General features: G+C 38.9%; 1 protein-coding gene across 1 annotated transcript; it reads right to left on the bottom strand.

Moving 5' to 3' along the window:
* Positions 1 to 633: 633 nt before the first annotated feature.
* tada2a (transcriptional adaptor 2A) lies at positions 634 to 13,162 on the bottom strand. The gene is made up of 15 exons (XM_053320756.1): positions 13,016 to 13,162; positions 12,444 to 12,550; positions 11,676 to 11,735; positions 11,494 to 11,585; positions 10,576 to 10,733; positions 9,931 to 10,019; positions 9,548 to 9,620; positions 9,380 to 9,443; positions 8,174 to 8,217; positions 5,572 to 5,682; positions 4,997 to 5,068; positions 2,840 to 2,972; positions 2,323 to 2,366; positions 1,894 to 1,973; positions 634 to 1,087 (listed from the first exon to the last, which is right to left on the bottom strand). The coding sequence occupies exons 1-15, from the start codon at positions 13,038 to 13,040 to the stop codon at positions 902 to 904; spliced, it is 1,338 nt and encodes a 445-aa protein (XP_053176731.1). The 5' UTR covers positions 13,041 to 13,162; the 3' UTR covers positions 634 to 901.
* Positions 13,163 to 14,332: the final 1,170 nt, after the last annotated feature.

The following is a 14,332-nucleotide window of genomic DNA, read 5'->3' as shown; positions in this document are numbered from 1 at the left end:
GTTATAATCAGGCTGTTAGCTGAGGTTGATGCGGCAGCTGCTCTTTGCTCCGATAAGCCTGTCAGAGGCCGGTGGCCTCCTGCCTGCCTGTGTTACATTAATCACAGTTCTCCCACGTCACACTGGGCCCACACATCAACAGATGGAGACAGGAGAGATCGAGTCACTGATTCCACTGTCTGTGTCAATGTCAGTGGTCATTCAAAAACGCTGACAAGACTGTTGATCAGGCTGGATTTTACAAGTCTGCTGTGAGATGTGAATGTGCATGTGGATCATCCATCATCTGGAAAAATGTAATTGTCATTCATAGTGGGGAATCCTTGATAATTTACTTGGTACAGGAAAACACATGTCTGCAACTTGCTGCTGTTATGTTTAAAGCTGTTATTAGAGCTACACAGGATCAATTCAATTTCTCCATGTTGAGTTGAGCAATGACTAAGAGAGTCTATGGTTACAGTATTAATTAATTTGGGAGTAATTAATTAAATGGGTCCCAGTTGAATTCCCTGTTCATTCCCTTCATAATTATGCAAAATGTTCTATGAATTGACAGTTAAGTATCAATTAATTTCAAGTAAATTATGCAAAACTAGTCAAGTCAGTTCAAGTTAAAATATACACACCAAGTCATAAACATTTTATGACAGAAGAAATAAATACATTCTCATTTTAATACGAGCCCCTGTTCATCTGACAGAGAATTATACAAAGACATTTGTCATTTTCATACATTTAAGACTCAAAACAGAACAGGACCTTACAAATGTTAAAATATCTCAAATGAGCAGCAACTATCTGAACCTCTTACAATACACAGGCTTACAAAGTTACAGGATTAAAGTAAAACGAATTCCTGACCACAATCCACTCTCCTCTGTGGTCAAATCAAATGTTCTTAGGCTTTCGTGATGTAGCCCTCCTTGATTAGGAAATCATAGATTTTGCGTGTCTTGTTGACATCAATTTTGATCAGTGCTCGGGCCTGTGCCAGCCGCAGCCCACCCTGCCGTTTGCACTCATTCAGCAAGGCTTGCTTATATTCCAGGTAGGCCCCCGGCACCAACCGCACCACCTGGCATAGCTACAAACACACAAAAAAAGTAAAGGTTATAAAGAGAAAGCAGTATTTTGACATACAGATACACCACATCCTGTTAAAAGCCTTCAGTGTGCTTCAAATAAAGTGCTTGTCCGATCATGCCGAGAGTGAATCACTTTTTGAGAGAGGATACGAGAAGCTTTTTTATCATTCATACAAACACTTTATGTGTCTTTTGAATGCCACACCATGAATACCTTAAGAGAGAGACTGGCTGAGAGTGAGCGCCATTATAACTATTTGTATGTTTTCTTCTATCAAGAACACAAAGACACTCAAAAGACGGTAAGATTTACAAAGAACACGATGCAGTGCAAATGTATGCTGCATACAATTTGCATTGAACTTTACTAGGACAACATTAAGTTATATTATTTGTAGATAACAAATACTAGATATTTTGGGGAGTAATCACTCCATGTCTGCTCTATAATAAAGTTTCTTTTCCAAGCAAAACTTAAATTGCGGCTTGTGTAAATCTCATCTGCCCTATTTCTACACCTGCTTTTCAGAGGCAGATATTTTTCTATACTAATGAACTTCTGCTCTCCTTTCTTTATTTAACCTGGTAAAAAAAATCTTATTGAGATTAAAATCTATTTTTCAAGAGAGACCAGATGCAAGAGCCTCAGTAAATCTGACTCTGAGTTCTTGGAGAGAGATAGCTGCCTTTTGCTTATCGTTCACAGACGGTTATGAACATACATGGTCACACAACACATCTGGAATATACTAACGCTTCAGTCTGTCTGGGTGGACCCTTAAACGCAGATAAATGAAAGCACTACCTCTTTTTCTCGCTCGTTAAGCTTCTCTGTTCCCGGGAGTCCAGTCAGGTTGAGGGGAGGGGCGCTTCGCCTACCTGTTGCTGTGGAGCAAGAATTCCACAACAGTCAGATATGCAAGCACCATTGTTGGTATACAGTTCAAATAACATAATAACAGGCTGATAACTTGCAGTTAATTCCTTTGCAGAAAGACACAGGGGTACAAATATTTACAGTGTGCAAACTGTGTAAATCGTGTGGTAGTGAGCGTCCCATTTGTGCTCTGGAGGTTAAGGAAAGGCAGCTAATTTGAAAGGGGAAAACAGCTAGATAAATATGCATGTAGGGCCTATTTTTCGAGTGTATTTATGGAGAAGCATCTGCATTAATGTGACTGTGCCTGGGGCCATGCTAAGACGACAGAGAGGAGAGAGTACAGAGTCTTCCTACCTGAAACTGTGATCGTTGTGACAGCTGGAGTGATGCCAGCATCTCTGTAATCAGTGGGAAAAAAAGCGTTAGCATCACCACAGAGACACACACACACACACACACACACACACACACACACACACACACACACACACACACACACACACACACACACACACACACACACACACACACACACACACACACACAATTTCTAGGCTTTGTTAACTATTATCGTCATCCAAAAATGATGAATCATTCACATTCAAGATCTTCTAAAATAGAAATATTATAGAATAATTAGAAGAACTTGGAAAACACTCAAACTGAAAAGCAGTGGCCCATTAAAAAGACTAAAAATACTGAAGAGACTGAGGTGGTGGAGAGATACACAGTAACACAAACGTCGGCTCGATTCATCTCAGCATGCCTGGTGCCGAGTGTGATGACAGAGGTCAGCATCTCCGGGGAGGACGACTTCACGAGCCCTTCTATTACACCCTGGGTAACAAGGAGGAAAGCTTGGGAGTCTCACATTGCAGCCTGTTTGCTGAGCCACTGCTGGCAGGCTCTGCCATCCTGGATGTACTGCAGCACGTCGCACAACATCGTCCTCTTCCTCCGCTCTTCATCCCGCATTCGCTTCACTCGCTCGTACACCTTGGCACCTGACCGCAATTACACAGAGGTCAAAAGAAACATCACAAGGAAGGTTTCAAAATGCTGCCAGTAAAAAAAAAAAGAAAAAAGAAAAGTGCAGCTGTTATGATGTTAATGCAATGTCATATGAAATTAGGAGGCCTGGGGACATATAAGCAATATGTTTGTTTAGTAAAGTAACTCTGAAGGTGACACATCTGTTATAATAAGCTTAATTTACTGAGATAAAACCTTACTGTATGCAAAAGGGATACTTAAATATTTTATTAATTATGCCAGTCATTCTCTAATATCATTCCAAGAACGGCAGAAAGCCAGTTTTAAAATATAGCCACTAAATAAATTAAAGCTGCAAGCAGTGTTGGGCGGGACCTCGCACCCTTGCGCACGTCGGGCCATGGCGAAGTGGAAAGGTTTCTGTTTTCCGACCCGGGCATTTATCGGACACTGCAATAAGTAGATATACATTACACACACACACACACACAAACACACACAAACACTCACACATATATACACACACAGACACACACAGACACACACACACTCTCTCTCTCTCTCTCTCTCTCTTTCTCCCTCTGTCTGTCTGTGTAGACATTTAGACTGAGCAACTGAAATGAACTGCCAACACTTTGATGAGTCAAACAGGAGAGGAACTTATTTCCAGTGAAACCTGTAGATATGTTTGCAGGTCATGCTCTTGTAATTTGTGTTTGATCTAGGCTTTGACAGCAATGTCAGTGAAATAGTTGACAGACTGCACAGATACCTAAAAACATAATAATAATAATAATACAGTCAATAAACTTGAACTAGAAACAGAAAACTGAGGCGCCTTTTCCTTATCAGGTATCATGAATCTATACAAGTTTTCTCCACTGGGTGGCACACTGAGACCACAAATGAATCTGGATGACTGCAGAGCACGAATTAATCTGGATTGACTGCTTGACTTCAATATCTACTGCAATCCTCTGAAACTGTAACTTGTTAGAACAAACTAGTCATCACGATGACACAGAAATAGGTATAGAAGTAAACATGGTCAAAATTAGAAACACAAATATATATTTCTATATTTCCAAATTACACACATCTATAGATGAGACTTGTGGCTACATTTTGACGTTTGGTGGAGTCTGCAGCTGAAAGTATGCAGGAATAATATATATATTTTGAAAAGCCTGAAAAATCGGCAATATTCCTACATTTACGGGCAAGTTGTGCACTTCCTGTTGGATTTAGGTCAGGGGTGTCAGTGCGTGATTTGTAGGTCTTGATAAGACAAACAATTGAGTTTTGGTTTGATCTTTCTACGACATTCCTATCAGGTGTAGTGGCTGTCTAAGGGTTTTTGGCAGTTGGGGTTAATTTTTCCATTTTATCAAATTAATGACCTGATGTGCATGGTAAATTTGGTCAGTCCTGGAGCATGTTTAGGTGGTCAAATTTAGGGTCAAAGTGGCATTAGACTCTCCTCCCATTCATTGTCTATGGGAGCGTTTTGGCGAGGGTTTTTGGGCACTTGACCTTTGAGAGCTTCTAAAATCCAAACCGGACAAGTAATGAAAAAGTTGTTCAGAACTTTCAGCAGGGTGTGCTAAGTCAGCTATTTAAGTTTGAAGCCGCCACGATGAACGCCCTCGGACAGGATAACGTTTGTAAGAGTCAAAAATCATACATCTAAAAGGCAAAATGTGCACTTCCTGTTGGATTTGGGTCAGGGTTGTCAGTGCCTTTCGACTCGGTCCCTAAATATTCAGCTGAGATTTCCTTCATGTGTCTGGATTAACAAACTAGCCAAATATGATTTCAAAAATGATCCAAAGACAGCAAAACAACTGATGTCTGACAGACGGTGCTACTGCTGCAGCTACAAATAATAATGATTACCACATTGTGATGCCAAAGTCAAAACAAAGAGTGCAGCATTGCTCAAGTTTGAATATAAATTGAGTTCTCTGCTTAGTCATGCAACTTTGAAATTAAGCTTTGGCGAGCAATGGAGTGAGAAAGGTCAGGCTAGACTCACTGCAGAACGATTTGATCCCTGCTTTCCTGTACTCCTGCAGCCTGCGGATCTCTCTCCTCAGCTCAAACTCCACTGGAAGAAAAAAGAGATAAAGACAGTTAAAGGCAAGTCTGTACCCAGTGTTTCAAAGAGACTGACCTGAACTGTGTGGCTCGTAAAGTCTCACCCGTCTCAACATCTAACACAATGACTAAGCATTCACACCATGTAGTTCTATAGAGAGTTCATGCACATTTTCAGCCATCAATGCCTATTCATACTCACATTCATGGAAAAACCTGAATTGTCAACATATATTGGCGACGTTGGGCCAATGTATGAGACATCTCATCATCAAAACAACAAATGAGAGAAAATGCTCTGGACGAATGGTGCTTAGCTGCAATACAGTTGCAGACATTTAGAATATATCTTCTTTGTTAATTTCTCACCATTCTGCACAAATTATCTTTCTCACAAAAAAAATATCTCTTTCTCTCTCAAGCTGTTCCGCAAGAACTAGGTAAATTGATTTTCTGTTTGTGACTGATGCACACTTTCACAGAGCCCGTCCATGTAATCAGCCAAATACTAACATGCGTGACTTTCGATGAATTTGTCATGTTCAATTGGTCCAACCACTCTGGCAAACCGTCTCATGGCGTCATACAGCTCCTGCACCTCCTTTGGGTAGCATCGCTCCAGCACTGTAAGAAGAGAGAGAAGAGAAGTGAGTAGGCAGCGGATATAAACAAATATAACACAGAAATATGAAAGAAAAATCCACCCCCTTACACACTTTTAGACATCATCAGATTTATTTTGTGCATTATAGGAGTGCTGTAATTTCCTTTTCTTATGATAATCATCAAAGAACATTAACATGTTGCTCTGATTCAACACTACATAAAACACACATATCAATATTACAAGCATCTATCATTCTGTGGCTGCACTGCATTATTATTGAAGCTACTGTGAAAGGAGAGTTTGTATCTTTTAGTTACAGAGGAACTGTAAGGATGTGTATATATGACACAAACCACTGATTCCACTGCTCTTATCTTTCAACACTGCTAGTATGTTTGCACCTTATTTACTGAATATTTAATATATTGGATCTAATGTTACTCTTCCTGCAAACGTATGTTGTATATGTTGGTTTTTGGTATATTTCTATGTTTAAATTCCAGTTTTAATCTAATGGTATTATTCACAATATGCATTATCATTTATTCTTTGTGTATTGACACCTGCACCAAGGCACACTCCTAACATACAATACTTGTTTTTGGTAAATAAGGCCTGATTCTCAAAATCTGATATCTTCTTGCAACGATCCAACATTTTCTGTCTTGATACCGATACCTGGGTTTAAGATATCGGCCAATACAGAGTACTGATCTGATACCAGTGTGTACCAATTAATAAGTTATATGCCTCACTGTGTGGAAGAGACTGGCTTGACTTGACCTAAACATTGCTTTTCTAATTTCGTAAAACAAGATGTAACAATTACATAGATATAAATGTACTGAATTGTTATTCATTAAAAAAAAAAAAAGTATCCAATATCAGGTTAGCCCTTTTTACTGATACCTGATCCAGCTATTTAAAGCAGTATTGGACCGATATCCGATATCCGCATTGATGTGTCTTTGTAGAGAACAGGGCTGCTACCATTCTAACAGCGATTTCAGTGCAAGTCAGAGGCAGTTTTGTTTCTGTTTTGTTTGTCAGTTTTTTGTTTTTTTTTACCCTTTTACAGAGTCTGGTTTAAGAGCACAACAGGGAAATGTATTAGACCACCAGATCCAAACAACCTGCTGCACCACTCCCAGAGATTGGTCACAGCAATGCTCCACTGATGTGTATTCACCACCACTTAACTCGCTCTACAAGCATACACAGTCTGAAGAGCTTGTTGTGTTCGTCTCAATGTGCCTGTGTTGCTGAGTAACGGACGAGTGTCAAAGCCATAGAGGAAAGCTGTTATGGGGGTGTGAGAGGAGAGAATGTGTGTGTTGGTTAAGTTCCCTCATTGGGCTCCTTTGTGTGTGAGCGCTAATTAGCATCTGCTATCCTGTGCTACTAAGCACATGAAGTCATGGAAAAATAGTGGACACACACACACAACACTGTTAAGTCCGTATCTCTATGGGGACATCAACATTGGACCTCTGCGTGGCTCCATACTGGCACACAAACACGGACTGCAAACAAAGGCAACAGCAAGAAAACACAGACTTGAATCATTTAATATAACAACCCTTACATGACTTCAGACAGACCGCTGCCCTGTAATGACAACACTGGTCAATCTGCCTCCAGTAGTTACTGACAGGCTCTCGGGCTTGGATACTGCTTCCATTATTGCACCACACACACACACACACACACACACAGACACACACACACACACACACACACACACACACACACACACACACACAGACACACACAGACACACACACACACACACACTCTTTGACAGTCTCCATGACAACCAGTCTGCAGCTCTACAGCTACTCTGAGTTCCCTTTTGTCTTGAAAGACTGGAGAGATAAGGGAAAGGAGGGAGAGGAGGGCTAACTGGAGGCTGGAGGATGCATAAATAAAACATGAGGGGAGAACTCTTCAACTCCCAAAACACAGCCAATTTCACAGAGCAACACGTGGAGATATGGTGACGGGCTGGGTGGTCTATCGTCATATCTCCAACAAAAAAAGGAGGATTTAATTGGACAAATCCATTCATAGCGGTCCCCCACTGCCTGTCTGACCTCTATGCATCAACCCGAGAGACGCAAAGAATTACATTACTGAGCTTGCTGAAATCCAACCTGTGACAGGTGGATCAATAAATGAAGCCCCCTGCATTTCAGTCATTATGGCAGCTACGCACATCACATCGCTTGGGGATCTATTCATAGTAAAGCAATTAAGCCACGGCACACTCTGGCACACAGCCCCCCTAAACTATTCGCAGTCTTGATCGTAAATACGAGCTCCGTCAGTTGCCACACTTCAAGCAACCCGAGGAGGCCAGAGGTTAACAGTGGTTATAACACTGGAACTGTTTGCGTGCATCCATTGAAACCCACTGCAGCAATTTGGCTGGTATATTTTAGATGCCTCTCCGAGCTGCCGTGAATACTGTCACAGCTGAGCCTGTGAGAATATCAGAAGAGGACTCACTCTGGAATTTCCGCAAGTTGATCAGTCCGTGGTCTCGGATAATCCTGAAGGAAATAAAGATTTAGATTTATTACTATGCAAATTAATATTCTGATTCCTGTGCCTTTGCTAAATCATCATGGTATTTTATAATTCAGTAATATATTGAATAGTTTTGGTCTGAATGTCAAGTCAAACTGCTTGAAAGGGTCTGTTGGGTTGGCCCGTCTTGGCCTGTATCATGAGCCTGAAGCCTCTCTGACAAGCTACAAGTTAAGAGTGATAAACTGGGGGCAAAAAAAAGAGGGAGCTAAGAAACACACATGCCTTTCCAGCCAGACATGCCATTCTTCCATGATCAGATGGCATGTGGTCGTTAGGGCTGATTTAGTGATGGATGCATTACAGCAAGAATTGACTGTGTGTGTCCAAGACAGACCGCTGACATACCGAGGGTGGCGGAGATGTGTAGATAATGTACTAACTCATTAACATGTTCAAAAAGAGAGAAAAGGGTTCAATAAAATTCATTATATTTAAATTTGAGTCAGATATTGTTTAAAGTTCAAAAATTCATAGTCCATATATTATTTTCATCATTTTTTCCTCAACAAAATGTGTAACATACAAACATGTGCTACATGTGCCTATAGCTCAAAAGCTTTTAAACATTTTCCAAACAGTGAGGATACCAGCCTAAAACTGGCAAAATGTCAAATAGTTTGGCATGCACATTGTTCACCAGGGGACAGACACATTTTCTCATTTCCAAAAATATTCAAGGTATAAATAGAGGTTCCTGCAGCTTGCAAGTAACACCTGAATGACTCCCCGTGGTTAGTAATGAGAGATTGAAAAAAGACTTAAATATGCAATTATAGTCACGCTGCTGACTGTTACAACCCACGTTTCTGAGGACAGTCGTTTCAGTGCTTTTAACAAAAATAATAATTAAAATTTAGATTAGACTTTGTAAATATATTATCACTGTGAATTCATTAATATTAAGAAGGGGCATACAGGGGTTTAAAACCATTTGTCTACAAAGTTTTAATTCAGTATTAAATGCATTTATTCAAAGCAAACAAAAAAAGATCTATAGGAATTAGGCTCCAAAAAGCCAATATAGAAACACACAATGCCATCTACTGACAGACTGGGGTCATTACATGATGCTGACTAAATAAATACTGTAAATTCATCATTTCATGAATAAAAAGGACCTACTTTTTCCTTCGCTGTCTCTCCTTTAATCTTGAATGATATATGTCAACAACTGAAAGCTTGAGTGCTGAAAGAGAGGAATATGCATAACAGAATTAAAGATAAGACACATTCACTTTCATCTTCTATTTAATCAAAAACACCCCAAAAAACTATTAAGATTGGACCCACCACGTAGGATGTCTGAGTCATCATCCACAAAGTCGATGTCTTTCAAATCCCATTCTGCATAGTTATCGAACTCCTAGGCGAGACGGCGAAAGATTTTCACAAATGGTATCTTTCAAGTTCACATGCAGCCGATCAATGATCCAAGATAAGTGCTCATATTCGAACATTTTTATGAGTTAAAGCAAATAATGGGATGAGTCACTCACTGTGAGACAGCAACAATGGCATGAGTCACCATTTCAATAGCATTTAATCTAGAGGCCATTTCATCCATCTGTTCATGAAAAATGTCTCAACCGGCTTTTTCTATGTCAGGCAAGTACATTTTAAAAGTTGACAAAAGGTAGCACAAAGAAAAATATAAAAGTATACTATGCCCTCACCTCCATGAAGTCTGCTCTGGCAGGCATGTATCCAGCCATGTCTCGAGACAGCACAGAGTCAAATGTGGGCCGAGGGGGATCATCGGTGGCTGTTTTCAAGAAACAAAATGATTGTGTTTTAAATATTAAGCATAAAGCTAATAAATAGCATTTTGAAACTTATGGACATCAAATAAAGAATGACACCCCCAAACTTCTTGCCCTTGAAAATTTCAGAAATGTAGAAAGAATTCTGTCTCTGTCCTGATTTTGCCAAATGTTTAAACACTGCAACAGAGAGAGAACTGAAGCCAACTAGGAACTCAGCCAAAAGAGCCGAGACAAGTTCCTGACTCATCCAACTGTTTCTGTCCAACTGTCGAGCCAGCATCTTTCCAGCCTGAAGTAAGATTTCACTTATTTTTCTCTTGCATATAAATCTCTCTGCTGACTTCTTTAGGGGTGTTAATCAGTGCTAAAGTCATTTTAAAAACTTCATCTAAATATAGTTTTAAATCAATCAGACAAAATTCAAGGCTGGGAGGTGATAAAACATACACAATCCAACTAATATTAAATGCTGTACAGACACATGATCACAGAATAACTACTATAACACCTATAAAAGAATAAGAATGCAGGAGGGATGGTAATGTGGCTACTGACGTTTGAAAGGAATCGCGCCCTCTGCAAAGCGAGAGTCTTTAGCTTTCCGTAAGCTGAGCAACGTGGAGGAGAAGAGCGGGTTATTGATGAAATTCTTCATGTAGTGGCTCTCACATTCCTCTTTGGTTTTAGTTCGCATCTGATACGCCACATCCTGCCTGTAGGAGAGAAATAGTAGAAATAGATAGTTAGTGAATAAACTTGAAGAGTTAAGAGAAAGTTTGTGAGAAAGGTCTATCATTAAACACACTGGGTTGGAAATATTGTAGATACGTCAAACAGTTCAGTGCACTGTAAATGTTTGTGTAAGCATCTATAAGTCATCTAAATAAAAAGTGGAAAAGTGTTTCACTTGACGTTTCCAAAAATGTAATTCAGGGCACAAAATCATTTATATGATAAGGAACATTTAGAGAAGGACTTGTACTACTTTCAAAGCTTATGTGGTTCATCTTGAGACTTCTTTTTTAATGTTCCAGCATACTGATTTTATGTCATTTTATATTTAGATCTATAATCTAAACAGTTCATTCATGGTGACAAGTTGTTATTGAGTTGTTACATTGGGCTCAAAATTAAATGCAAGATTGCACTCAGTACTTTATTTTTTTTTGATAAATATACTGTATGTGTCATTAGGGCTGTTTAATTCTGGCTTTTCAATTAATTTGTCAATCATCTGCCAATTTAACTACATTTAATTAACAACTAATCGATGAATACACTAATTGTTACAGCTCTATGTATTATTATCAAAAAAATATGTCAAAGTAGTGGTGTAATAGTCCACAAGTAGAGGTCTCTGCCAGGATGGTGAAATATGACTTTTTGAGTTTTTGGAGGAAATGTGAATGCAAATTGTCAAACAAGGGTAGATTTCTGGCTGTCAAAAGCCTCCATTAGAACATTAACACTAACCAGTTTCCAAATCCACAGTCCATTACTGCTTCCAACAAGGCCATCTCTTCCTGTGCCGTCCATCCAGGCTCCAGTACAGGGAAGTCTGATGTCTGTATGAAGAGGTGAAGTGTGAGATTACATGTAGAAACTGTCTGTGTGAAAAAGACTGATGACAGGCATACATGTTTTATTTAACTTACCATGATTTCATACTTGTGATCACTCTCATGCTTCTTGTATTCAAATCCTCTGGTGAAACACTGAAATAAAACCATTAAGTTAAATTGCAGTCAGACTGAACAGTGACAGAGTAGTCTGGAAATCAAGAAAGGCTTAAAGGGATAGTTTTCACAGTCAGGTGCCCCACTAAACACTGAAACAGGTTTTGTAATGATGTAATCATTCCTTAAAAGATCCCTTTCAAATGTCCTTTCAATGTAAGTGATTAAGGCCAAAATCCACAGTGTGTCCCATCAATTTTGTACAAAAATGCTTTTAAAGGTTTATGTGAAGCTCATATGAGGCTTCAGCAGTCTGAGTTAGTCATTTCAAGTGGATATCTGACAAAACTGCAATCTTTTTTGCAGCAAATTCCCTCTTTGTGTTTCCCTGTTGATCTGTGGTGGAAATATAGTAACAAAAAGGAGGGACTTTGGCACTAAAAAGACTGTAATGTTGAAAGATATCTACTTGATTCAACTAAATTTGAATGGCTAAATCTTCATAGTAGATAAACTTTTAGATACATTTTTGCACAGGCGGAGGACCTATGGATTTAGTCCTCCATCACTTCCATTGTAAGAATATTTTGAAAGGAGCTTCTAATGGTCAGAATAAACTAAAGGAATTATTACAGCCAGAAAAAGCATGTGTCAGTGTTCATTTGGGCAACTGACTGTAGTTTTAAGGCAAATTTGAACAATGTTGAACCCGTCCTTTAATGCCATCAGAATATTTAACTTTACTACCTGGAGGCAGAGTAAAAACGGTGAAGGTCCACATTCTGCACACTTGATGTAGGGCTCCGTTAGATAAGATGAGCAGCCTCTGCATGGTGGTTTATCAAAAGGATCATCTAAAATACAAATGTTGGTCAAGTAAACTCACGGTGGATATTTACACACTTCATAAGAACTTGCTATTGCTATAATAAACGTTATTAAATTCAGGGAGACAAACTAACCAATAAAAAAGGGTTTAAACGAGCCTATTAAAAGAGCTTTAAGTTAAATGTGATTAATAGGCTGTAATTATCAGTAACCTCAAAGCTAAGCTACAAGCTAACGTAGATTTAACTAACTTATCCCTGTTATACTTTGCGTGTGTCTGAAATGCATTCCACAACAAACCATTTGATAAACCGTGTAAGCTACACACTTATTTAATTATAACCCATTTTGTTTTTGTCATGCAGAGTTGTCGTTATGTGCTAATGCTAACGCTAATGTGGCTAACCGCAGATAAGCAGAGAAAAATGATCGGATGTTGACTTTAAACACATCAGGGGTTACATTAAAAGTGTGATACGATTCAGACTTACTTCCAAAATTTGCCACGCGGTCCATGTGATGACCCTTTTTAAACAAAACTAAAACCAGAATGGATAATATTGATGTTATGGCTCGATCTATTTTTCTGAGTTTACACCGAAGTCTGTTCAGGAAGACAAAACTAATCGAGTACAGATCGGTCGATAGTCCCCCCAGTGCTCTAGCGGCTCCAAATCTGACCTATTTTCACCTCATTTGAACCATTTCAGAGTGGCTGTGACCATTTACTGGATAGTCTAGTGGTAATTTTATGTTTGCTGGACATGTAACATATTGACTATAGCTCATGATTAGTTTTTCATAAACTGCATATTATTCACCTGGTTAATGCATTATCCTCTTTCTATTTCCCATCAGTCAGGAAACGGCAGTTGGTTATAACAGCCTCTACTTCTTAAAAACAAAACAAAACATGCCTTATGTCTAGGGCTAATTATTTTTTTGATTCATCATTTGATTTATGTCAGAAAATGAAAAATCCCCATCATAATTTTTTACAATCATGGTGACAAAATGTCTTGTGTCTGATCAACAGTCTAAAACTCAACGATATTCAACTTATTATTATGTATGATACAGAAAATGCTCTAAATCATAACACAAGTTGCAACCAGCAAAGCTTTTGCATTTTTGCTTAAAATGATTAAAACAATGATTCAATAATCAAAAAATAGTTACTGATTAATTTTCTGACTAAATACTTAAACAACAAATCGTTACAGTCCTACTTATACCAGGATAAGATATGATTTGTTGGTTTTAAATGTCTCTGTGTTTTGAGTAAACTTCATCTCCATCTTACTGCTGGGAAAGAAGTGACTGTGGTCATTCTCCATCCTACCACAGGGTGTTGATGTTGCACCATTTTCTTAAAGAAAACAATGAATGGTTTTCTTTGTCTCTTTTTTTCTCTCAGCACACACACCACCAACTGAGCCTTAGACCATTATGCATTGGGATGGATAATGGACAGACAGATGATGTGTCCAGCTTTGGCCCCTAAATCAAAGAGAGCCCCTGAACCTAATGGACAACCAAGTGACTGTACGCCAGGGGACCTGGCTAAACAGATATCTTATGACCTTGATACATAAAACTGCAAATCTGCATGCCACAAACCCATAAGACATTAGTGACAAGTGTTAAAGTCAGCCTGTCACTTTAGATGCAACTTGTGGTGCAACTTATGACATTTAGTGAGAAACTGACATTTAAGATTTCATTACACTTGATGCCAAAAATTCATTGTTTCCTTCATTTTAGTGGTTAAAATCCACACAGCGAACACACTTAATAAAAGTCTATCA

Source organism: Scomber japonicus, chromosome 6, assembly GCF_027409825.1.
Source record: "Scomber japonicus isolate fScoJap1 chromosome 6, fScoJap1.pri, whole genome shotgun sequence".
Lineage (NCBI taxonomy): Eukaryota > Metazoa > Chordata > Actinopteri > Scombriformes > Scombridae > Scomber > Scomber japonicus.
The sequence above is the reverse complement of the archived record's forward strand: the minus strand, read 5'-3'. Positions and strand labels throughout refer to the sequence as shown.

Excerpts from the sequence above, each read along its gene's own strand:
- tada2a (XM_053320756.1), bottom strand. The coding sequence starts at position 13,040 with ATGGACCGCGTGGCAAATTTTGGAA. Across the intron at positions 10,734-11,493 it reads GACTGTGGATTTGGAAACTG|GCAGGATGTGGCGTATCAGA; the intron begins GTTAGTGTTAAT and ends TCTCTCCTACAG. Across the intron at positions 8,218-9,379 it reads GAGAGACAGCGAAGGAAAAA|GATTATCCGAGACCACGGAC; the intron begins GTAGGTCCTTTT and ends TATTTCCTTCAG.